At 40.6% G+C, this 25,414-nt stretch overlaps 2 protein-coding genes across 4 annotated transcripts; one reads left to right on the forward strand and one right to left on the reverse strand.

Moving 5' to 3' along the window:
• Nucleotides 1-737: 737 nt before the first annotated feature.
• pi4kab (phosphatidylinositol 4-kinase, catalytic, alpha b) lies at nt 738-25,306 on the reverse strand. Of its 3 annotated transcripts, XM_041041821.1 has the most exons (55): nt 25,177-25,306; nt 24,179-24,295; nt 23,625-23,718; nt 23,180-23,268; nt 23,017-23,089; nt 22,659-22,921; nt 22,380-22,446; nt 21,767-21,915; nt 21,608-21,673; nt 21,407-21,503; nt 21,107-21,298; nt 20,886-20,986; nt 20,562-20,691; nt 19,753-19,882; nt 19,560-19,655; nt 19,256-19,439; nt 18,571-18,674; nt 18,100-18,268; nt 17,958-18,008; nt 14,196-14,304; nt 13,762-13,898; nt 13,521-13,654; nt 12,870-12,952; nt 12,705-12,775; nt 12,450-12,574; nt 12,280-12,361; nt 11,973-12,056; nt 11,561-11,650; nt 11,233-11,352; nt 10,557-10,571; nt 10,353-10,445; nt 10,103-10,259; nt 9,858-9,985; nt 9,577-9,735; nt 9,145-9,296; nt 8,913-9,020; nt 8,699-8,826; nt 8,134-8,295; nt 7,869-7,948; nt 7,383-7,582; nt 6,931-7,021; nt 5,897-6,064; nt 5,602-5,655; nt 5,373-5,493; nt 5,136-5,265; nt 3,878-4,021; nt 3,708-3,778; nt 3,508-3,614; nt 3,270-3,374; nt 2,979-3,104; nt 2,713-2,833; nt 2,307-2,466; nt 2,137-2,226; nt 1,956-2,039; nt 738-1,861 (listed from the first exon to the last, which is right to left on the reverse strand). In XM_041041821.1, the coding sequence occupies exons 1-55, from the start codon at nt 25,273-25,275 to the stop codon at nt 1,810-1,812; spliced, it is 6,312 nt and encodes a 2,103-aa protein (XP_040897755.1). In that variant the 5' UTR covers nt 25,276-25,306; the 3' UTR covers nt 738-1,809. The 3 variants fall into 3 exon arrangements, with proteins under 3 accessions (XP_040897755.1, XP_040897757.1, XP_040897756.1); XM_041041823.1 differs by lacking the exon at nt 10,557-10,571 and having other exon boundaries at nt 10,353-10,436; XM_041041822.1 differs by lacking the exon at nt 10,557-10,571 and having other exon boundaries at nt 739-1,861.
• Nucleotides 14,659-17,395, forward strand: serpind1 (serpin peptidase inhibitor, clade D (heparin cofactor), member 1). Its single transcript, XM_041041824.1, has 7 exons — nt 14,659-14,725; nt 14,905-15,175; nt 15,264-15,907; nt 16,084-16,232; nt 16,323-16,447; nt 16,637-16,781; nt 16,944-17,395. The coding sequence occupies exons 2-7, from the start codon at nt 14,913-14,915 to the stop codon at nt 17,133-17,135; spliced, it is 1,518 nt and encodes a 505-aa protein (XP_040897758.1). The 5' UTR covers nt 14,659-14,725; nt 14,905-14,912; the 3' UTR covers nt 17,136-17,395.
• Nucleotides 25,307-25,414: the final 108 nt, after the last annotated feature.

Consider the following 25,414-nt stretch of genomic DNA (forward strand, 5'->3'; position numbering starts at 1 on the left):
ACAACATAGCTACTTAGGTGTCACCTGTCACTGGATAGACAACACCTCTCTGGAGAGGCACTCTGCTGCACTGCTTGTAGACCTGTCAACACGGGTCTTCCTGCATCTGCAGCCTGTGAGAGACTTCAGTCATGCAGGATTCTTTGGTGAAAATGTTTGTTTCTGCATGTTTTGTCAGAAACGCAAAGTTTATGAGACTTTATGGCCTTGTTCTGCCTTATTCTGAGCCACATGCACAGAGTTTATGGGCTGTTGTGTTCTAGTTCTGCCTGGTGAAAAAGAGAGGTTTGGAAATTTGTGTTACTTGTCCTGTAATTTATTTTGTGAATATTTATTTTTTTATGTACTCTTATTATTTCATTGCTTTTATTTTTATTGAGGTACTTGAATTTACCTAAAGATTATTTTAAGGTATTATTTTATTATTTATTTATTAATTTGATTAATTTATTTTATTTTATTATTTTATTGATGAGATAAACTCTCACTATTCTCTGTAATTTTGTCTGATTGAATGCTTAATAAATAAATCAGATGTTGTGCATGACTACTTTTTACTTTTACTTGAGTAATATTATTCTGAAGTAACAGTGCTTTTACTTTGAGTACAATTTTTGGCTATTCTACCCACCTCCATTACTACTTATTACAACTACATTAAACACTTCATTTTTATAATTTGGTGTCCTTATCTTTTTCTTCTTTCTCTTTTCTTTCATTGCTCTGGAGAGAAAATATATTTATAATGAACCATCAGCATCAAGACTAAGACTTTTAAGTTAATAGATCTTTATTTGATTTCATATCTTATGCATTTTCATTCAAAAGGCATGAAGACAGAAAATGGGTCATGGATATAAATATACAAAGAGAGGCAGAATCTTTACAATCAGTAACATTACATAAAGGCTTAAGCTAACTATATGGACATGGGGCACAGCACTTTGGATTACTAAAATAACTTTCATCAAAAGCCACAGTGGACACAGGCTACTTGGTTGTTAACACTTAACCCCATGCAAATGCCCAACATTAGGCTGTACCTTACCTTTATCGACAAACAATAGAAAAGTTTGATTTATGTGCACTATCTTGCACCCCCCCACCCCACCCTTTGGCAATGCTAAATATACAAATACAACCCCCGTGTTCATCAGAACTTGTGTGCATCATTTCACCCGTGGTAACTGCAAATATGGAAACCCAGAAATGCAGACAGTATAACCCATGTCCATACAGTCTCACTGTTAAATACAAGACAAGTACCATGCCACAGATCAAAGAACTCTGACTGGTCCATTAAAAAGAGAAGCACAGTAGTACAGTCAAGTACGAGATGACAGAATAGGCCACATTGGTCAGAACTGAAACCAGTCTACTTAAGCTACTTCAAGTATCCAATTACATTTCAAGCCCCATCTAAAATCAACAGCTTTAAGAATCCACATTCACAAATATTACAAATTATTTAAAACTGGCACAAACTCTGATAAAGTATATAATGAACGTGCAGATTACCGAGAGTTTTTGAGAAGTGCACAGAAGTCAAGATGCTAGTGCAATAGCATAATAATAATAAGAGCATTGATTTCAACATAAAAATAAATAACAGAATAGACTACTAACATAAAGAAAATATGGCAAGAGAGGAAACAAGAAGCTAAAGCAAACACAAAAGCCAACATCCAACAATTAGCAGAAACAATGAGCCACAGTCTTAAATGATGAACATTAACAAAGGCACACACGCAAACAAACGCACGCACACTATGTACCCACCAATAAATGCACATGCTTAGGCACAAACGTTTAGTATGGGATCTGATTTTGGTAATACTGGATCATGTCGTAGGTTCGGCTCCTGTAAGACAGAAAAGAGCAATTGGACCAACATGAATATTGCTTTCTAGAAACCAATATTAACAAGAGTATAAGACAAACAGAACCATACTGACCTGTTGCTGAGGAAGCAGTTCTGGATGACTTTGATGATGAAGGAAGCTGCATCTTTCTCACTCAAGCCAGGGTTGAATCGCTGCCTAGATATGATGAGCAACAACAGCAAATGACATTCAAACTGCTTATTCTCATTTGCATTCCCATACACATGTAGACACTTCCACACGCCTGACTCACTTGAGCAATTTGATGGTCTGTCCTCTGAAGCAGGGAAGGCCAGTGTCCAGCATGAGGTTAACTAAGGAGACCACTCCATCCATGTAGGGCCTGATTCACCAGAGGAACTTTTCTTAACGTTACATGTTAATGTTGAGTGAACAATTTCTTTAACACCTCTACATACTCACCTGACGGCCAGATACCCCCTCACACACATCTCCATGAACCACTTGAATGGTGTCGCTTCCATCTTGCCACCCATGATCATTACCATCTCATCTGTTAGCTTAATATCCGGTTCCCAGCCGAGGTTCCCACCAGGAGAGCTTTCAAACATGAACCCAAAGTCTGGAAACATGCACACACATAAATACAACAGCTTAGATTTTTTTTTTAATTACCCAGCATCATGCTGCAGCATGAAGGTAATGTCTGACACTAATATTATCTTCATGTGGAGATGCAATTGTGTGAGTGGAATCTTTGTGAAGGTGAACCGCTTGTTGAACCGTCCTGTCTGATGCGGCCCTAAACTCAGACCAGGGCCACACACTCACATCAAATTCAATAAATGCACATGCACACGATACACACCAATGTGGATGAGGTGGCCCTGGCTATCCAGCATGATGTTGCCATTGTGTCTGTCTTTTATCTGCAACAGGAAGAGCAGCAAGCTGTAAGCTGCCATGCTGCGGATGAAGTTGTACCGTGCCTGAAAAGAGAAGTGTTGAAAGGAATATCAGATCAAACTTTCAGTAAATACAGTATATGAGCACTGAGCAATATGGTATAATTTAAACTGAATTTAAATAAATGACTGGAAATGTATGAACAAGGTTGTGAAATTTGGCGTGCACCTTCTGGAAAGCCAGGGTGGATTCATCTCCATACTGGTTCCTGAAATAGTCGTACATGCCGAAGTCTGTCTGTCGGCCCAGCTGGTCACGAGACTTGCAGTCCGGGATGCACTCGATCACCCCACACTACAGTGAATCATCAGAAACAGGAAGAATGAAAAGTGGTTTGATAACCAGGGAAAGTTAGACTTGTTGTTTCATCACCTTGGAGGAAAGTTCATGAAGAACATTCAGCAGTTCCTGTCAGGAAGTTACATAGAGAAAGATAGGAAAAGTTTTATATGAACTCACTCCAGGGGCTGTGGCCACCACCCTGTAAGGAAACACATAGAGGTCCAGCCCCACCAGCTGGAAGATGTTCTTAAACAGGCTGATGATCTGAAGAGCCAGCATGTCCTGGGAACACAAATTACTAAATGGTAAAAAAACGGAAATTCTAGCTAAAACACTTAAGCTGAAAAAAGAGTTCGTGAAATTAATGTGAGATAGCAGCGTGGTAAGTAAAAGGTGAGGTGTGTGAAACTGAGACCTGTCGGCAGTCGTCTCCCACTTTAAAGATGGCTGCCTGCCAGCAGATTCTCTTGGCTTCTTCTTCACTCTTAACTTCGTCCACGGAATCTGACCGACACCGCAGACCTGAGGAGAGGAAGATGTCATGATACGCTGCTTGTTTGTGCACAATTTGAGAGGTATGAAATCTACTGTAGCTTCTTTATACAGTGACTGTACCTTCTTTTTCCAGTTCACTGACTCCACACCTCCTAACTTTGAATTTGGCCAGGTAGGGAGCTTTGGCAGCACTAAACAGTGACACAAGGAGATAGAAGTGGTCATGTCATCGCAAATTCTGATAACTGTTTAGAGCATTACAGTAGTTTTTTTTTTTTTTTGAGGCCCACCTCTGCATCGGGGTGCCAGACTTGTAGTCTATATCCAAAACTATGGCCTCAGGGTTACTGGGAAGATAACAGCCAGGCTGGACTTTGATCTGTGACATGGCTTCCAGGCAGGCCCTCTTCCTCTCCTCCCCTTTGGGAAAAGGTCTGATGAAGACAAACAAAAACAACTTGAACAGTGTCTACGCCTCTATGACTGACTTTACTGAGAATAACATGCATGGGTATCTCACTGAATGACTCCAGATCTCAAGTGACAGTCAGGCTTTGCTGTTATTCGCAGAGGTAACTCATCGGGGTAGAAAGTAATTGAGAGTGGAAGCCAGGGACAGCAGAAGTTTGTCCCCTGACATGTTACAATTAGAGCTGTAATGAGGGCAGAGGGGAATTTTGTCGGCCACTAGTGGGCTGACAAAACACTCTCTGTACCAGCTAGCAATAATGGAACCTGTCAGAAAAGTACTCCTCAGCTGAGGAGTGTACACACTGGTGGACAAGTAGACAGGGGCAGTGGGAGCACAGCATACAATATCTTCCAGACTAGTGGATAATCAGAGAGACAGTAAAGTAACCAGTGGCCAAATAAATGAACATCAAGGGGATTTTGGGAGCAGATCAAGGTGGTGCAAGGAAGGGAGAGAACAAAACATTAAGGCTCAGGGGAAAACTTACCACTTTATAAACACCTTAAAGATTACCTAGAGAGTAGTGTTATTCAGTGAGGATAAAATAAGAGAAAAGTTAAACTGTGGTGTTACTCTGAGGCCTTTCGGCAAAGTTTAGTGTCTTTCAGTGTGCTCCTCAAGTTAAAGGGAAAGCGCAAACTGATGAGAAAGATGGACAGTAATGAGTGAATATTAAGAAATAAAAAAGAGAAGAAGATAAATCAATTAAAATGCTGCTACATGCTGACGAGATTACAGAAGAATGTAGCTGGTTTTAGATTTTTTAGCGTATTACTAAAAATATCAGTAAGCGTCCTTGTCACAGTCCTGGGCACCCAAAACACTTCTCAGTCTCCCAAACTTCTAGAAAACAAAAATTAACCTAAAGTTGAGTAAATGTTTGAATGCTCAGTTTCAAGTCTCTTCATACTGATGCACTAAACTGAAGCCAGTACTACTTGGAAGATATGAAATGCATGATGTCTTTGGAAAAGATATATGTGTGGTGTGCATGTGTAGTATATATCTACTGCAATTAATGGCCTAAAACAGGCTCAGCAGTATGGTTCCTTAAAAAGTAAAAAGCTTGTTCATACTTGATAATGGCCGACACGTTCGTGATCTTGTTGAAGAAGTCAAACTCTCGCTGGTAGAAGTCTTTGGCCGGGCCAGACAGCGAGCCAGTGATCTCCTCCACCATCTGTTCCAACAGCTCACCTATGTCAGCTGCAGGGGAAGAAAACATCAGAGTTTTGTACCTTTGTATGCTCATGTCTCTGCATTGATGTGCATGAATTGAATAAGAGAAACATACTGAAATAAAGCTAACTTACGGTCTTTTTGGTTTCCTTCCTCATCCAGGTATATGTTGGTCTTCATGTTCCAGATGAACTGGTGAGCCAGCAGCTGAGACTTCTGAGCGGCCCACAGGATGTACTCTCTCACATAACCCATCTACACCAGGACGTAAGGGGAAAGAAAGATGAGGGACATTGTAATAATTTAATAATCTTTATGTGAAGTTTATATGCATTTGCAGAATGAGAAAATCTGGTATTTCACCTTGTCGTAACGAAGTGCTTGGACGATTTGAGGAATGTAAAACAAAATGGCATCCTAAAAACAGCAGAGAAAAATATTTTACCAATAGCAAAAAGAAAACATGAATAAGACTACACCATTAGACATACGAATGTGAATCACAGAACCCAGAACGCAGCACTAAGATAATCTATTTGTCAAACTTTTAGAAAAATCTGATCTTATGGTGTTCAATACAGCATGCTACTTGAGAAACAATGGTAATTTGGTAAAAAAAACAAAAACAAAAAACAACATCCAACATATGTGTTCGTACAGGGGGAAAGGAGCGGAGCACTTTGACCCCATACTGGGCTGTGAGTGGGTGAGGAGGGTACATGGAGGAGAAGTAGGAGAGGCCAGTCGGGGGATCTGCTGGGGCCCAGCACAGGATGTGACTCAGCTCTGGAGAGTCAGCGTCAATTGTGTGCCATGTCACCAGGAACTGAATAAAAACAAAAATGAGAGAAAAAGAAATATGTAAAAAAAAATATTCTACTTAACCAACATTTAGACTAGAGCTCAGATAGGTTCCACTCTATGTGCAGCATGTGTCAGAGAATCAATTTCTGCATCAAATATGACAGAAATCTGATTCAAGGTTATGACCCCAAGCCTGATGGTGTGTTAACTAGCCTCCAGAGGAAGCTGTGTTTATTAGTTACTAAAGTGACTGGAATAAACAACTTTAAGATGTCAAGGAGGATTATCTGCTAATTTATGGTGGCCTTTGGGGAAGGCCATGCTCTCCCTCCCCTGCTTCCTATTTAGGCAGGAACAAGGCTCATTAAGTGTTCAGTCAGGTAGAACTAAATGAACAGGACTAAAGGAAGCTGGAGGGAGAACGATTACTTCAATAACAACGTAATTTCTCAAGTGACAGTTCCATGGCTACTTAAAAACAAAGCGTTAAGCGATAAAAGCTTTTTCTTTTGTTTAACTTGTTTAACTTTTGTTACAACTTAGCAGAAATGAAGCCAAAGAACAAATTGCTTAAAAAGTCACAGGAGAATTTTTTAATGCTTAAAGTCAAACAGAGATAACAGCACTCATGAAACTACAGTATTAAATGTAAAGGGCTGTAATATCCTACCTATTAAGATTCAAATGTGTGATTGAATCTATAGTTACTGTTATAGAAGGTTGCAATGGCTCAATATTCTGTATATTCAGATGGAAATGAGGTCCTGAAAGGAAAAAAATAATTTTTTTTGAATGGAGTGCAAGACAGGTTAGCAACTTGTCACTGTACAGTGACAGCAATCAAACCTGCCGGGCTGTTGTATTGCAGAAGCAGGCAGAGGACCTCACCTTGACAGCTTCAGGAACATCACACACAGCAGCTGGATCCATTCGCACCAGACGGGTCACCTCAGAGACAATAGCCTCTGTGTTTTTAAATCTGAAAAACAATTTTTAAAAAATCGAAAGGAATAACTTCAGATAAACTGCCCTTGTCGTGTCATAAATTTGCATGTTTGTGTGCATAAAGCACATTGTGTATGGGTAAAATGTTTCGCAGGTCCACATGCCATTTATCTTAACTCAACAACAAAATCACTTTTAAGCTACTAAACCTAAAGTGTGTTTGATAAGCCTTTCATTGATGAATATATTATGTGCACATTAAGTGAAAGGGTAATATTTACTATTCACTTACTGGCTTGTTTGGGATACTATTATAGTTAGTCTAGTTAGTCTAACTGTCAGGCAAAATCTATTACACTGTTGGTCTGACACTGGTAAAATGTTCCTCTGTATACCTGGCAGGCAGTTGTAGCGCCAGGTAAGGTGCTATGCTCCAGGCCAGGTTTACGTTGTCCTTCCACTGTTTTTCCGTCAGACTGATGTATTTGGACCTCCAGTTTGCAATGCTGGTCTCCACCGACTGTTCAGTAGTAATAGCAAGCTCCTGAGTGGATAACGGGTTGTACCATGTTGTCAGCCGCTCAATCTCACTGGCCTAGAGAGAGACATACAGGCAGCGGATTAACAAAGACACATTTCAGTTTCAGTCCTGGGCTCTAAAAGTAGTGATACATGGAGCTGTTGGTAGTCTGGATGGTCAAGCCATATTTCACTTAAAGCCACTGTATGTAAGCAATGCAGGCCGGTATCCAAACCCCCAGCCTTGTTAGCATTTTTATCAAAACAAAAGTCCAAAAACCTTAAACAACACCAGCACTAGTACAGCAATTATTTCTTCACATTTTTGTGAACATAAATAGTTACTGAGAAAAAGTAAATACCAGTAAAGCCAGTAGTAGAGTCCTGCGTTTCATGTAGTATTTGTGCAGCTGAGAGCCTCTGTTGCTTTTTTTAGACAGTCCTACAACAGTAAAGGAGCAATATGTATATCAGCAACACATCATGGCAGAGGAAATCTCTCTTACTGAAAGCCTTTTGCTAAATTAATAAGAAGCAGATTAAGGTTCAGTTTTACAGCGACTTGTCTCTTCAGCATATGATGGGTTCCAGCACAGAAAGTTTAAAATGCTGTGTGTGTTTTTCTACCTGATTTCTTGGATATGGTGGACATCCCAGAGGACAGAGGGTAGGTGTTGATCCATCCCTGAGCCTGAACCTGCTGCCTCTGGCCCACCGCTGCATCAAGACTACTCCGGCTATCTGTCACTGCCACTACAGACAGGCTGTTCACAGACATGTCTTGGGGATCTATACAAAGGAAAAGGTTATTAATTTATCTAACAAATCCATTATCCACCTACCAAAAAATTAAAATGCAAAGACCCAGATACCAATTTCATTTTGGAAATGATCATGATTAGGGATTTAAGTGGGTCATACAGAGACAATTTGCTTCCTTTCTTGACAAAGAAGCTCTGAGGACACTGAGGACTGAATTTATAAATTCTGACTTAAAAATTTTCATTTCCAGCTCAAATTAACGCATTAGTATGATGCCCTTAGGTAAATAAAAGTGGGATGGAAATTCAATCTTTAGAAATTAACTTTTAAAAAATTAAATCCACATATAAAGTGTGAATTTTGGGGCTATGTGAAGTTGCTAATTTATTTATCATTAATGAGAGACAAGGCCACCGTTTTCTCACTGTACCTGGTGGAACCAGCTGGTTGGCAGCCAGATACTTTTTGTCAGACTGAAGGCAGGCATAGAACTTGATCATTATACTGATGTCTTCTCTCAGCCTCTTATCCGTCTGAGTGGGAAATTTGGGATTGGCACTAGACAAAGACAGAGATGGCAGAGAACTTAGTGGCCAGAGTTTTGCCAACAAAACAGATTAATTTCTTTTATAATTTTTTAATACCTGAAATAGTCAAAAGCAGTGGAATAGATCTTCTCACGAAGTACATTTCTGATGGTGGCATTGGTCACAACATCAGCATGCAGAAGAGTCAGACCCAGAGTCAGCAGTCTGAAATAAAACAAAATGTTGACACAATAGTCTTTTCACGTTTAGGATTCGGCATTTCTCACAGCTGATAATTACAGCATTTACAATTAAACCACTTTTCTGTTGTAATTTTGAGACCTGATACCTGAATCTTGGTCCAATGGCAGCAACATGTCTGTTCAGGCTGCTTTTGGGTCCTCCGACACTCAGAGACAGAGATCTCTGCAAAATGGTGGTGAAAATCTCCACTTGGTCAGCACTGCTGTACTTGGCTATCTCAAACCTCTGCACCAGAAACTGGAGGGAGAACAGAGAGAAGAAATAAAAAAGATGATGCTTTCCAACCCTTAAAATAATTTGGTCACATCTGCGAGATTTGCAAATTATTCTACAGTATAAAGCCCCTTTAGTGTAGTATCACAGAACCAGAGCTCAGTGGGTTAGACAATATGTGCATGCTGTGTTTTTTGTATTTTAGTGACATGAAGTTATGCGATACTGAAATTCAAAACCGTAACAAAAAGTTGAAGAGAGGACAAGAAATCAAAACAGCAGTTCATTTCTCAGAGTCGCTGACCTCGATCCAGAGAAAGTGAGGGATAACATCGGGTGCACAGGGTGCAGGCTGACTTTCTTCTGAGACAGCCAGAGGGCCGGCCTCAACTTTAGCCTCTGAAAACAAACCCATCTTCAGCTCTACTGTCATCTGCCAAGCTCCTGCCATCTCACGCATGAACTGGGCAAATGGAAAAGAGAAGATAAGAATTAGCCAACTCTACAATATATGCCAAACCAAGATACACATTAATTCAACAAACTGTTCATATGATTTTATGGAAAGTGGTAAAATAGACATACTGGCACTTCCACCCCATTGTGCGCAGCCAGAAGCCATTCCCAGCAAGCGATAGCAGTTTCCATCCCATGCTCTGTAAACATCTTCAGAGGAGACCAACACAGATGGTGCAGGAGCTGAGGATCGCAGTCTGAAAGACAAAATAAAGAAAATTACCATGAATTGAAATGAATTGTAACAAACAACAACTGGCATTACTGCTGAAAGACATTCAATATCTAAAATAAAACGAGACAGATGTGCTCACTTTTGGTAGTTATAAGCAGGGCAGCCATCTTGAACATGATCTGAGTGAATGCCTCTGGGTCTTTTCTGTCCAGAGCACTGGTCATCTGATGGATCATAAGTTTGTTGAGGTCTGACTGGCTGTGAGTTGCTTCTGAGAACTGGATCATACCAGCCACCTAGGCAGCACAAAAACAGACCAGTATGAATCATACTATATGCAGAAAGTCTAGGAAAGTCATATAATCTTAGTATTTATAATATTAAGATACCTCTCCTGTGTAGCGGTTGCGTAGGTTGAGCGATGCCATGAAGTTGGAGTAGTCCTTCTTCACACATGCTGGTCTCTCCGTCAGCTGGGTGGTCTAATGAAAAACAGTCACAAGCTCGGAAAGTAAGATACGTAGCTGTACTGTAATACTTAATCATGCCTGAGCTCTGCCTCTGTATGTAGCTCTGTATTTTATCAGACCAACCTGAGGAAAAGCAGCCTACCGTTGGCCATATGGTGGAGGACAGCACCAGCATAACCAGTTAGCCAAATGGACAACCAGCCAACCAACCCACCCGTCCATTGCAGGTAAGTAACCAGGTAACCAGCAAATCCGTAAACCAGCCAAGCAACCAGGTAGGTAGTTCGGTGCAGTTTAATAAAGACAAAATACAACAAATGAAGCAAATGAAAAGACAGATATAGCAGAATGCAAGCCCAGGAACACATAAGAAATGCAGAGCAAGCAAAATAATGTCACACAGACTAGTAAGCATGCACACATGGACATACAGTACTGTAAACAACTAGGCAAAATGAGCCCCGGAGTTTACAGTGCCATAGAATAAATACAGAATAAAACACATCATAAAACAAATATATTTGCACAAAGTATACGAGACACATCTGGTCAGTGCTCACAAAACCACAAAGGCTTTGACAAAGCAGCTAAACAGCACATTTGTTACGTTAAAAAGCCATTAATGTTGGACAAATGTTAATAAGCATCAAATCAACGGCCCTGTGAGGCCATTGGTTGGTAAGAAATACAGTTTTAAAGTTGGATTTATGCTCCAAGTACAGTAAGTTCACAATAATGGCGGTGACCTTAAAGGGTTTGTGTGCAAACATGGATGTCCACATGTGTGTGTGAGACTCACGCCTAGTGTAGTACTCTGTCTGTTGTAGCCTGCGAAGTGCAGTATGCTCTCTGTGGCCATGGCGAGGCCAGTGTGCTGGGACAGTCCCGACACCCAGTTCTGATGCTTGTTCAGGTACTCCTGCATTTTACACATTTATGTAAGAACAGTGAGAACAACATAGATGGCAAATAATCTCTATGAAGTCAAAATATAGAATGATTTCCCTTCAATATATATATATATTTTTGTTAGATTTTTTTTTTTAAATGATCAAAAAACAGTAGCTACACTCAAATGTACTGCTTCAGTTAAAGCATCATTTAAACATAAAGGTAAAGAACCTGACCTGTAGGTGGGACTTTGTGACTGAAGGGGCCCATTTCATTGCCTCTTTCAGGATCTCACCACAGCGAGCAGCAAAGTCCTTTACTATACTCTAAGAGAAGATAAGGAAATAAGGACACAATACTAGCGAAAGAAGAACAGGGGTGATGGTGGACATTAAATTTCAATGAAATACGTCATTGTGCAAAATGCAAAATTAAGCCAGCTCTTAGTGATTTCAACTATTAATAACATAAAAAACATAATATTAAAAATATCAAATTTAGTCAAGTTAATTTAAGTTTAATTGTACAGTTTATTTTAGGTAACAAATCAATTCCACACAGACTAAGTAAGACAGAGATCACTACTGTTTAAAACCAATACTGTGCTGTTCTCTAGTGGTCATAAGTGTAATAACGCTCCACACTCACCTCTCGGGCTTCATATGTGTCAGGAACAGTGATCCTGTAGGGGGTGTCTGGAATGTCATAGTATGGCTGATCCTTGTGAATGTCCTAAAGAAAAAGAGAATAAATTTGTGGCTACTGAAGCTTATAGTTGCACCTATTTAAAAATAATTAAAACTCTGCTTTTCTTCTACCACAAAACACATATGTGAAGTTTTTGATCGTTGATGTTGATTAAAAGCTGCACCAGAAAACAATATTCCACATTATTTAATTTGCAATCGTTAGATGTTCTTGTTCATAATACGAATTCAAACCAACAAGCACTTACAGCACTTAGTGACAGAGAGAGTGTCTGCAAAATATCCAACATGGTCTTTAACACGCGACCACTCCAAAGGAGATGGGGGAATCTGGTTGAGGTGGAGAGACATAAAAAATTACATGTGTAAAGAGATAAAAAATGGAAGCAGACAAGGTAAATGAATAATTACTACTCACGTCTCAGCCAAGCCAGAGAGGTATTTGTCTGCCACTCTGCGGATCCTCTTGTGAGTGTGGTTGAAGTTGATCAACAAGAACTGGGCATGTCGCTCTAATTCCTCCTCATGCTCTTTGGTCTTTGGCTACAAACATGAGAAATCCACTTTTTTATTTGAAGGTAATGAAGGACAAAGTCTGTGATCAGCAAAATGGCCAGAGCTTTAGATAACAGTTTCTATTTTTCAAAATTTTAAGAGAAATCATGCTACCTACCTTCTCAGCCATCATCTGGAGGAAGACATCAAACACCTTATCGCCAACACAAATAATGCACTGCATCATGCCTGTGAAAATAAAACAGGAATTTGAGAAAATTAATTGCACAGCTTGAAGAAAGGGACAGCCAGAAGTGTCTGCATAGAGGCATACAGTTCTCACCAGATTTGTCTTTCTGGATGGCTTTGTCTTCAAAGTATCGAAACATGACCTGGAACCTGTCAGGATCATTGGATCGCAGCATCCTGAAGGTGTGCAAAATGAAAGATGCTCAAGAAGTCACTATATTAAAGTCAAAGTCAAAGTAAACTTTATTGTCAAAACCATATGTACAGGTCATACACAGGTTTTGAAATTGCAGTGCTCCCTAGGCCCACAGTGTTACAGTAAAGTAGTAAGATAAATAATTAAAGACAGTATAAACATATCTCAGTAGTTGAGAAGAAAAGAAAAGACCTAGTTGAGAAGAGAAAGACTTGTATATAATACAAAAATCTGTGACACGGATAGGTTTTTCCAAGTCTATCTTAAAATAACAGACAGGGCTATGAATACATTGAAACCTTGGAATATACTTTTCTATAGAATGAGGCCTAGTGGATTTTGGCCCCCCTCACTTAAAATGAAATGGCATTAGGATGAACAGAAGGAATGATTACAGCAAAGCCAACAGTTTCAATGTCCATATGGGAAACTGACAAGTGTTTTAAGACAGACTTGAAAAACTGTGAACCTATCCTTTAAGGAATAATGCCAGTACTGATAAAAGATGAGTGAAATATAAGCTGGATTTGTCAGTGCAATGGAGCTGACCTCATGTATTCCAGTCTGTAGACTGAGAGCAGGTATGTGGACATGGCAAAGTCTAGCTTGTTAATGAGGGCAGATCCCTCGGGAGGTGGGTCGAGGAGATTGCTGATGGTTGCCCGCAGCTCGCTCAACTCAGCCTGGAGGACAGAAATTGACCTAAATATTAGTCCTGGTATTGCTGTTTTAAGAAGTCTTTTCACTGATTTAATGCCAGAAAAAAATATCCAGATTTTGAACACTGTACCGCTGTTACTGTGTCATTTTTCAGAGCCGAGTTGTACTGCAGTTCAGAGCGAAGGGGCTCTCCACTTGGGAAGGTGAGAAGAGGAGACTTGGTGGCAATCTCACACACACCTTCATACCACTCCTCTGGCCAAAGCCCTGCAAGGACAAAACATCTATCTTATTTAATGAAGACCTTCTTGTAAGTTTTCTTGTGACCTGCCAATGAAGGCAGTGGGCACATTGGTGTTTTGAAACCCCACACAGGTCACAGGTGAGCTTCAGAACATCACCACTGACTGGGGAAGAGATCTTGACATGTGGTGAAGCTACTAACCAGTAAACCAAAATTAGAGAGCGTATCTTTAAATATCAGCTCCCATTCTTCTAATGAGATATAGCCCCAACTTTCCACCTAACACGCAGTATACTGAAAACAGTTCATCCCTTACTCACCTGATCCTTCTACAGCAAAACCCATGACCACAGAGTACAACCAGAAGTCCCTGAACAGCTTCTGGAGGCGGGGCTTGGCCTCTTTGATTGGCGGAAGTCGCCTGGTCAACTGTGAGTTTAAAAAAGGGACAGAGGATAAGGGTGAAAAATGTAGACATTTATGTTGTATTAAACAAATGACCACATTCAGTTCAAATAATTCTTCTAACTAACTACCCTAAAATTCCTTTACACACAAATCAATTAAATCCTTTTGGACATTCAGCATTCTAATGAAATAAAGACAAACAAATAATATGAACTACTGCAAAACATATCTTACCAGACTAATAGTCCTTTAATAGTTAATTAATATTAAACATTCTTAACAGCTGAATTGTGAAGAGTTAAAGATTTCAGTCAGTCACAGCACTTTTTGGTCTGTTTGATCTGGACTATTTGTTCAGGAGGAGCCCACATCAAAGTTCAGTTTTGTATTCAATTCTTTGCTCTTAGTCCTACAAACAGAAGCAAGACAGCACACAGTGACGGTAAGACATTTTACAGGCTAAGACTCATATTAAGGGAACTGCATCTAAAATCTTTTGTATTCTTACCCAGTGAAGACATTATTTAATAAAACGTACATTATTTAATTCAAAACGTACTTTAGTCGTGTTGATCTGACCATTAACTAAGCGATACTAAATGTCATTTCCCTCTGGTTCAGCCTTCAGGATGTGGGTCATCACTGTCATCTCTGTGGCCTGTCTGTTAGTCAGTCCATCCCTGGCTGGAATCAAAGACCTCAGTTCTCACTTCACTGACCCTAAACCGGAACCCAGAAGCTTTGAGCCAGATGGGGAAGTGAGCATAGACGCCATTCCACTGGAGTTCCACAAAGAAAACACTGTCACTAATGACCTAGTTTTTGATGGTTTTGAGGATGAAGATTACATTGATTTCGATAAGATCCTGGCAGCAGGCAGTGATGACTACATGTACGTCTTAATGCTTTTTACTTAAATTTAATGTCAAGAAAATAACTTTAGATCTAAAGTAATGAAGCAATGATGATATGTTTTTCAGTGAAGGGGACGAGATAGATGAGATTGCCACACCAGCCCCAGACATCGATATCTTTGCCGAACCCTCCGACCCAAAGATTCGTCGTGCCAGACTCCTACGGCTCTTCCACGGTCGCTCTCGCCTTCAACGCCTCAACAACGTCAATGCCCGTTTTGGCTTTAATCTCTATCGAAGCCTTCGTAACGACGTCAACCAGAGTGACAATATCCTGCTAGCACCTGCGGGAATCTCCATCGCTATGGGGATGATGTCGTTAGGGGCAGGACCTGGAACCCATGATCAGATCTACCAAGCTCTGGGATTTGCTGATTTTGTCAATGCCAGCCACCACTATGACAATACAACAGTGCACAAGCTCTTCAGGAAGCTAACACACAGGCTCTTCAGGAGGAACTTTGGTTACACACTACGCTCTGTAAACGATGTCTACATAAAGAAGGATGTCGCAGTCAAAGATGCCTTCCGTGCAGAGACAAAGGCTTATTATTTTGCAGAACCCCAGTCAGTGGACTTCAGGGACCCTGCCTTTCTGGAAAAGGCTAACCGTCGCATCCAAAAGCTGACGAAAGGGCTGATCAGGGAACCACTCAAGAGTGTGGACCCAAATATGGTGCTGATGCTGCTCAACTACCTGTATTTCAAAGGTGGGTGAAAATAAAGACACTGTTCTCATCTATTTTTTGATGTGTATAATTTAAGTGTTGCAGAACTTTGAGAAAAGTAAATATTACAGCACACCTCTCTGCTTTGTTTGGTTATTTGAATCGCAAAGAAAATAAATGACTTTTTACCTTTTGACCTTATTTATTTGTGTAAACAGGTACATGGGAACAGAAATTCCCCAAAGAAATGACTCACTATCGCAACTTCAGAGTCAACGAAAAGACAAGTGTACGTGTGCCAATGATGACCAACAAGGGGAACTATCTGGCTGCTGCTGACCACGAACTCGAATGTGACATTCTACAGGTGGGTGCCCTCAGATTGATTCGAATTTTTAATCTGATCCATAAAAAAGTCAACTAACTGAGCTGCATACAAATAATGGGATATTTTCAGCTCCCATACACAGGAAACATCAGCATGCTCATTGCCTTGCCAAGGAAGATCACCGGCATGAGGACTTTGGAGCAGGAGATCTCCCCCACTGTTGTCAACAAGTGGCTCAAAAACATGACAAACAGGTCTGCAGTGTTCTTTCAACAAACTAATGACTGGCTGAGGAAGCACACAGTAAATAATAACAAGCAATGGACTTTTTCAACAGCAACTCATTTACAGTTTATGGCTTGTTTGAAAACACTGAAAATTTTTAGACCTAGTAGAGATTTAAGAACTATACAGTAAGGAAACCTTTCTATGCCTCCCTCTAGGACTCGTGAGGTTGTGCTGCCTCGGTTTAAACTGGAGCAGAATTATGACTTAATTGAAAATATGAAGGAGATGGGCCTGACTGACTTGTTCCAGGAGAGTGGAGATTTCACTGGCATGACCTCTGAAAAGGTTGCCATGAACTGGGTGAGTAAGAAAAAAATCAGTCAGGATTTCACTAAGACAACCAAACTGATTCTTAAGCCAAACATCAAAACAAAACAAAAGTCTGTGGGTCACTCAGTTACCTTATCAACTGCAATCATTAATCCCTCCTATTTCAAAATGCCCTCTGATCTGCCTCTGCAGCTGAAGCACCAAGGAACCATCACTGTGAATGAAGAGGGGACAGAAGCTGCTGCTCTGACCCAGGTGGGCTTCATGCCTCTCTCCTCTCAGATCCGCTTCACCGTGGATCATCCCTTCCTCTTCCTGATCTATGAGCACCGCACAGACTGCCTTGTGTTCATGGGCCGTGTGGTCAATCCCTCACGGAGCTAAACTTCAACAAACAGCTAAACTATTCACTACAAATTCCATCTTTGGTTAGAAACTAAGTTTTAATGAACCTCAGAAATATTACTGATTTTAATACCTGAGGTGCTAGTCAATTATTCCCATTGGTACAGTATGTAAAATGTGACAAGTAATGAGTCTTTATGTGTATTTAGTCTCTTACTGAACATTTAAACTTCTCCTTCATCTTGCCCAAAGTGCTGAGTTTGTCTGAATGACTCAATGAATGCTTGTTATCTGTCAATGTTTTATCTTTCGCAACGAGGATTGTGGAGGAGTGTGCTCAAAAATTACATAACTGTCATTACTCTCATGTAATGTAATAACTGCAGTACAGAAGAAGACCGTGGATGAACGATACAAGAAAGGGGATGATAAAACATCTCACTACTGTATAATAGACGAGAATGTCTGTGAATAAAACTTAAACTGGTTACGTTACATTATTATTTTTACAAGGGGACTTCTTTATTGTCCTACCTAAAAACCTACTTAAAACTATTACTATCTCAATAAAAAAATCAATCTGTCTTTTAGAAGAAAATAGACTAAAAATGAAAAGAAAAAAAAACAGCAGTGAACTGGTAACACAGACGTTTGTACTGCAGCTGCAGCTGACCGGGTAAATATTTGTTCATAGAGTTAAACGCTAACTAACAGCTTGGACTCCTCTGTAAGAACTCAAAAACTCATGTAGATCATCTAACTGTGGCCTGTGTGGATATTTTAACACACATTCTTTCAGCAAATAAATAGGAATTGTGTCTTAAAGGGACATTTTGCACAGACATCACATATAGTACTCACCACAGCAATTACTGGGATGAGGACTCCAAGATTTCCAGCACTACTTGATGCCTACGTGAGATAAAAGGCCATTACCAATTTAGAAACATAGCTGTTATCAGTTTCCTGTTGTGTTTAGTTGTTTGTACATGTAAGCACATACCTTCAGAGCTGGTCCCTTGTCTGAGGCCCGTTCACTGGCTCTTTTTCCTTCCAGGCCCAGTTGGACAAACAGTTCTAAAAGGTTCACCATCAGTTCGTCCACCAGCTGCTCCCCCTGCAGGTTGGCTGCGATGTTGGCCAGAGCGTTTATCACTGCCAAAGAACAGTGCCTTGAAGGAGAAAGATAGCATATAGGGAGAGGAAGGTTAAACAGTTATACTACACGTAGACATAAATGTAGACAAGACCAAGAAGTAGTATTTATCAGAGATGTTTATTTTTTAAATATAACAGAACACACCAGAGTAACACAAACCAATGGATTGTGCATTAGTATTATAGTCTACTACTGACCACTTGGTAGAAGTGAGCAACAATTATTAGTGTTCTCCCAACTACATTTTTTCTTTTTAAGCCACAGCAAACCCCTGCAAGTGGTAACTCTATGACGAGGGTAAGAGCAGATGCTGACCTGTAGCCATGATCTCTGTAGTCTTTGGTAGCTGAGTAGACCACTGAACTGGCCTTCACGCTGATCTGCTGGAACAGGTTCCACACCTCCTGATAGATGTATTGCTACAGGAAGACAGGAAGTAACAGGGAGTAAGACCATGCAGGCATCAATATCTTAAACTCAAGATAAAATGCAAAATACTTTTTCTTCTGTCAGTCAATCTTCTATTACAAACGTCTTACAACATTTACTTTTTTATCAAAATCTAAAATTGCTCAGGGGTAACATGAGGAAGTATGCAAGATCTCTATCAGGACTGAGCAAAGCACTTTGTAAACGATCTGTCTCTGCCACCGTTTCTAGCTCTTTGTTAATTGTAGCCTTTCAGACTCGGGGTACACTGGCTGTCAAAAACAGCCCATTACACTTCACTGGAACACTGGAACCTATTCTTAATGCACAATGTACTGAGCAAGTAAACAGCAGGCAGCGGGTTTACAGTAATTACAGCATGTCAGCCCCTCTGGATTACGAAAGAGGGTTACTTTGCCTCTATTTAAGCAAAAATAATACCAGGGCTAACCCTTCTCCAACTATGCCGATAGTTATTCACTTCCCTCATGTCCCTTTTCAACTATCAATACATGAAAAAATAGAGGCAAAATGCATTAATAATGTGCCATCATAATGACTTTGTACTCACATTTCCTGTAATGACCATGCAGCCAAGCTGGTCGATGATGAGTACATCCAGCTGTGATGGAGGCTGGCAGAACTTCTGTTGAAGGATTTGTAGGATGTGCTCCATGACTTTAGGAGTGTCTCTCAGAGCCACTGCAATGTGGCCCAGTGCTCGGATGGTGTGATCTGGGATCAGGTGGGCATCCCTGGCAGAAAGACAAGTTTTATTTTTAGAGTAGCTGCTCATCAGTTTCAAGGACCTGGAAATACTCTGGGTGACTTCAAAGCACAACAGCTGCTTTATTTCAACTAGAAATGTTGCTCACTTGTCATTCTCTTGTGAAATGTAAAGACGGTTGGACAGACTGGCCAGAAAGGCCTCCACTATCACATGGTCCATGGTCAGACCAGCTTTCAGACATCTGAAAGAGACAGGAAACACACAAAGATGAAAACTGAATATTTAAATAAAAATAAATAAAAATCTAATCACAGCTGTGCCAGGTGTTTGTTTCTGACCTGCAGATGTTGTCAATTGAAATGTCTCTGAGCTGCTCGTACATAGATGGTTGGTCTTTCCTGTTTGACAGGACGTTGAAGGTGGACTGAGAATACTCATTGGTCACGTTTATCCTAATTTCTCCGGTGCCTTAAAAAAGAGTGATGACAATCTTTTACATTTCAAAGCATTGAACAAAACATAATCCTGGACAGAAAAGGGCTGAGTGTATCTTTTATAATTTAACGGATCAGCAGCTGATCTATGGAAAGGCAGTACACTGTGAAGGACAGCACAGAAAAATCAGTAACCTGAATTACATGTCCAAGTGTCTGTATCTGCAGCTGTTCGTCAATGAACACTCAGTTAGGATCAATAATAGATGAGTGCTGGATGTGATAATGACAATGTTATTGATGTATATTTGTCACTGAATCATCACAGCCACAGGACTCTTGTCCTGTTTACTGTTGGCTCTGATCATTCGTGCTGTTCCTAAGAGGGTTCCTGCTGGATGTATTATAAATGAATTCTAATTTTTAAGAAAATGTCTTTATTTAAGTAAAAAAATATTGGTTTTAATAGGTTAAATGTTAGATTTCAAAACTTCAACTGAATTACAGGAACTGGTGCTACAATAAGGGTCCAACACCATGAACACTCTTGCTGTGAGAACAAGTTAAGCTCTTCAAATAAAACTCAAGCTACAGTTATTTGCAAAATACCTTCACTAACAAAATCCTTAATATGAAAAAATTAGGTATGCTGATAAATATAGGAGTTTTGAAACTAAGTCCAGTGGTGGATTTGAAGTGCAGTATCACTGTACCTGTGCTGTACTGGCTGTGGTACTTGTAGAGTTTTATAAGAACAGGGGAAGGAACCACCAGAAAATCCCTGAGAGAGGTTGTGGCAGAGTGAGCAACAACTGGAAACCTCTCACACAGACGACCCAGGCCCTAAGACAGAGGAGAGGACAATTAGAGAAAATTAAAATACCCAATAAATAATATAAAATACTTGCAACACCTGTCAGCTTCAAAACCCAGACACCTAACATACTTTCATCGAGTGATCTAGTACCTTGTGCAACATTTCACTTCTATTTGAGCAAATATCTCAGTGCTCTTTTAGTAGCCTTATTTTATTATACCTGTAGGCAACAGATGAGCAGGGGCATGTGAGCAATGATGACTTTACTAGAGGTTTTTGACTGCAGCTTCTCTGACAGTTTGGTGCACAAATTCTCTGCACCTGAAAAAAGACACCAGGAAGGAAAAGTGAGACAACCAGTACAAATAAACACATCCAATATCCCTCTGACAACAACAACTGAAAACAAGGCTCCAATCAATCTCCGATACAATTGATTACCTTGCTCATCTTTGACGGCCCACACCATGAGGTCGACACACGCAGCGTTGGCTTGGCAACGAAGCTTGAGGGGGCTCTGTTCCCCCGGCAACCCCCCCGTATCATGAAGTACCCGCTGCAGCTCTGACTGACTGCTGCTAAACTGCTCCAGTACAAAGTCGTGCACTTCCCGCACAAAAGCCGGCTGCAAGGCTGAGAAACATGAGGAGAGTATGAAAATTTGACAAAGCACAGAATAAAACAATAGAAGTTGCTGTGTAGCTTTAATACATGATAAATAAGCTATTTGTGATGCCTTACCTTTCATGTAGTATAGTGTGTCCCGCAGCATTTTGAACACACACACATAGAGAGTGTCACTGAAGGTTTTGTAATAGAGGTTGATTCCAGGATTAGACTTAACAACAAACAAACAATATAGAGAAGATTATTTAATCAATAATGGCATACATTTAATCACTAAATGTTTTTGTACAGACATCGATTACACAGTGCAGTTACCTCTATAACCTCCGTTATAGTGGCGTCCAGTGCTTTCAAAAAAGAGTCCGAAACAAACTTCTTCACCTGTAAATCAACAATATGCACAACCACTGTTAAAGATGCCAAATACATTTATAGGATGGGAAACAACCGAAGCAATATCTACTGTTACTGTACCATGCTGAGGAGCTGGCGGAGCAGATCAACAGGCACCTCTGCCTCGTTTTCTCCTGCCCCCATGAAGAGAGGAGAAACTGAAAAACTGGTGCTGACTGTGGAGAAATAGTAGTCAGGATCTACTGCACTGCTGTCTGGGAGGTAGGCACCTGAAATGAAAGGGACCAGATGATATATAAAAAAAACATGCAACAGTTTGAACAACATATGACTGGTTCCTTCAGATTACTAGGGGTGTGATTACTGTCAGTGGTGAAATTATTATCTGCCTCTATTGTGAATGCCTTCCTCTATGACTGTTGATCATCTGTACAGAATGGGGACGGATTCCTTAAAATTTGTTTTAGGGAATCAAAGTCAACTGAAGGTGAACTGGAAATATCTCAACCTGATGTCACATAAATCTAAGTTTGGCCACTAACAACATGGTTGCTCTGCTAAGTCTTTTAACAGCATGACCCAATGTTAGCAGCAGGGAAACTGATGGATGAACTATCACTAAAATCACTGTTGGCATGAGACAGAGGATGACAAAAAGCTGGGATGTGTTGACAGACTCCAGATTTACACTGGCAAACACAAATTTAATTAAAGCCTGGTTCTTGAGTTTTACCTTCAAAGTATTGCGGGCCAGGGGTTGTGGGAGAGCAGGGTGAGTGGCCACCTGGGTCTGTACACACCTATGAGACAACAGCACATTACAGAACATTTTCAAGTACTAACCAAACATAACAGAGGCACTGAAAATTACTCTCTCTTTCTCTCTCTGACTTTTTAGTAAAATAAATTCACAAAGCATGTGAAAATATTATAACTCTGCAGTCACCTCTAATTGTCCTGAACACACAAAACATGTCATGAATCCAACAACTCTATCACAACACACACACACCTGTGCAGAGGAATCCAGGTTGGTCCCAGTGCGTCTGCGAAGAGTGTCACTCTGGCACACTGTAAGCAGTGAGGATGGCAGGATAGAACGAAAGTCATTGAAGGATCTGCGCCGCACTCCCTCTGTTTCCTCTGTGACGCAGCGGGCCTGGGGTGAATCTTTCGGGAACAACTTGGACAACAGGGCTTCGTCTGTGTTACTGTAGCGGCCAAATGCTCGAGTCATGCCAAGCAGGCCGGGGACAATATATCTGCACAGGTAGACTAGAGATGAGAGAGCATCAGTGAAGCTTTTTCATTCTGAAGGGCTAATGTTTTTTTAACCATGTTGAATTTTTTGTGTGGGTGTGTTTGTATACCTTTGTCATGATTATCAGGTGTTTGGCACATCTCCTGCAATGACTGCATGACCTCCATTATAGTGTTCAGGATCTGGAAGGGAAACATCAGAAACAACTTAGCACTTAACTCACCTGAAACCAAACCAAAGTATCACAAATTATCACCACTTTCTAAACTGACCTCTTGCCGGGAGTCCGGGTCCCTCTGAGCCACATCTGCCAAAAGAGTCACTAGACAGAAGCTGAAGTTTTCTGCAACTGGGAGAAATTCTGAAGAGCAGAAAATGACACAAACAAGTACAGTTAAAAGCCACAAAATGTGCAGCAAGAAATCTAACAAAGAACAGATTCAAAAAACCAGAAGGCAAACAAACAATAAATACTAAACTAAAGAGGATTAACAAGAGGAATGGGCAACCTCTAACTCACAGCATGTTGTTCCACTTTCACAAGAGGAAACTACTCTAATGGCAATTTACATATGGATCAATAGTCTCTCAATATGTCTTGAGGTCATATTGAAAATGAAAAGGAATAACTACATATATTACTTATTGTACTGTTGCGGGAAGTAAACAGAGGCCATTGTAAAACAAAAGACCCAACTATAAGAGGATTGTTCTTACCCTTTCCTTTCTTTCCCGAGCTCTCTTCGATCCACTGGACCCGTGGTAGCCCTCTCAATAGGCTTAACAAGTAGGAAACAAGTATGTCTTTGTGCTGCCAGAGTAAAGCAAATCATTACACATCACAAACAACAGCAGCTTGTGGCAAAGAACAGCACTTCTGTTTGCCTAACAAGCAATAATAAATCAAAAAGATGAGGTATTGTTAATTCCAACACAGAGTCAAACTTGGGTCAACTTAACCAATTTAATCATATTATGGTCATAAAGAGAATATTTTTCATGGTGATATATCTAGAGTCCTAGGAGAGGCTGATAACAAAAGCAGACTCTTAATACTAATATAATAATACTAATAAATGATAAACATACCATCCAACAGCATCCCTATGTTACAATCTCTGTCAGTTGTGCAATGTTTGGACCTTCCATCTACTATATTATCCATTAACTGCTAGGAGAGCCTAAATCTCTAATGTTTATAAGTGATGATAAAATCCACCCTCTAAGATAAAAAGGCTTAACAGCTCAACTTTTTACTGACCACCACCCACCTGTAAGCCAGATTCCACCAGAAACACTGCCAGTGCAATAACAGCATCTCTGCGACGAACATCTAGAGTGAACACACCACGGACTTCCACTGGACACATACATTGTAGCTTCTGGACCTGAGAGAGCACAAAAAAAATATTTCTAGAAAAAAATATATATATACATACATATGTACATACACACATATACATGTACACACACACACACACACACACATATACATAGGAGTATACTGGATGAGTTTACCGGATGTTGCTATCAAGGTAGTAACCATACACTGAGATGCTGCTGCCCACCATAATAATGGCATCTGGCTTGCCCTCCTCATTGCAGCTCAAAATTGGTAATTCCAACAAAACTACAATGAAATTGTACATTGCATATCCAATACAGGATGCTCCATAAAACAGAATACTCTGTGAGAGTATCTTAATGACTGCCTCCATATGATCCAGTATATTTTATTTGATTCCGCGCAATTTAGATACTGCGTTGGCAAACACAGCTCTGGGCTCCAAACTCACTGACCTCCCTGCATTGGCCACAAAAACACTGGTTTAATTTACACCTGATAATCCTTGCAACAGGTTAGTAACTGTCTGTCATGCTAAGCAGAGCATGTTTTGAACCCCTCATCTCTCTCGCTCTCCACTTTGTAAACCTGTTTGGCTGCAGTGCTGATCAAGCCTGACTGCTCTGCCTGTTTGATGCAGTAACTGGCACCACACAAGCAGCGACGCCACTTTGTCCTGCATAGCTCTCTTCTTCTATTAGTGGGAAAACAGTGGCGACAGGACCCTTGCTCCTGCGATTCATAACCACAGACGCACATACACAACGGTCAAATGTTAGCTCTACTGTCATGCTAGTGGTCAAAATAAGCCACCGCTGGTGCGGAAGCGGAGCTACACCCTAAACAAACGTTAACTGTTGCTTCAAGTTAGCTATTTAACAAAAATGTGCCTTTAAGAGCTCAGTCGTTTTACTCCTTCCTCACCTTTTCGACCGGTGCGGGACGGTGGGCGGCTAAAGAGCGGGCCAGCGACAGCACTGTGTTGAAATAAAACCCCCTCGTACCACCTCCCATTACGGACATGTTTACCCCGACATCAAACGAGCGAAATACGGCTGCGAGGAAACAGTCGAGCAGCTGGAGCTGACACAGCCGCAGTACGGCAACTCGGCAGGGACAAACCTGACGAGCGCCAGCAGTTGTATTATTGGGTCTGTATTTG

The sequence above is a fragment of the Toxotes jaculatrix genome, chromosome 7 (genome assembly GCF_017976425.1).
Source record: "Toxotes jaculatrix isolate fToxJac2 chromosome 7, fToxJac2.pri, whole genome shotgun sequence".
NCBI lineage: Eukaryota > Metazoa > Chordata > Actinopteri > Toxotidae > Toxotes > Toxotes jaculatrix.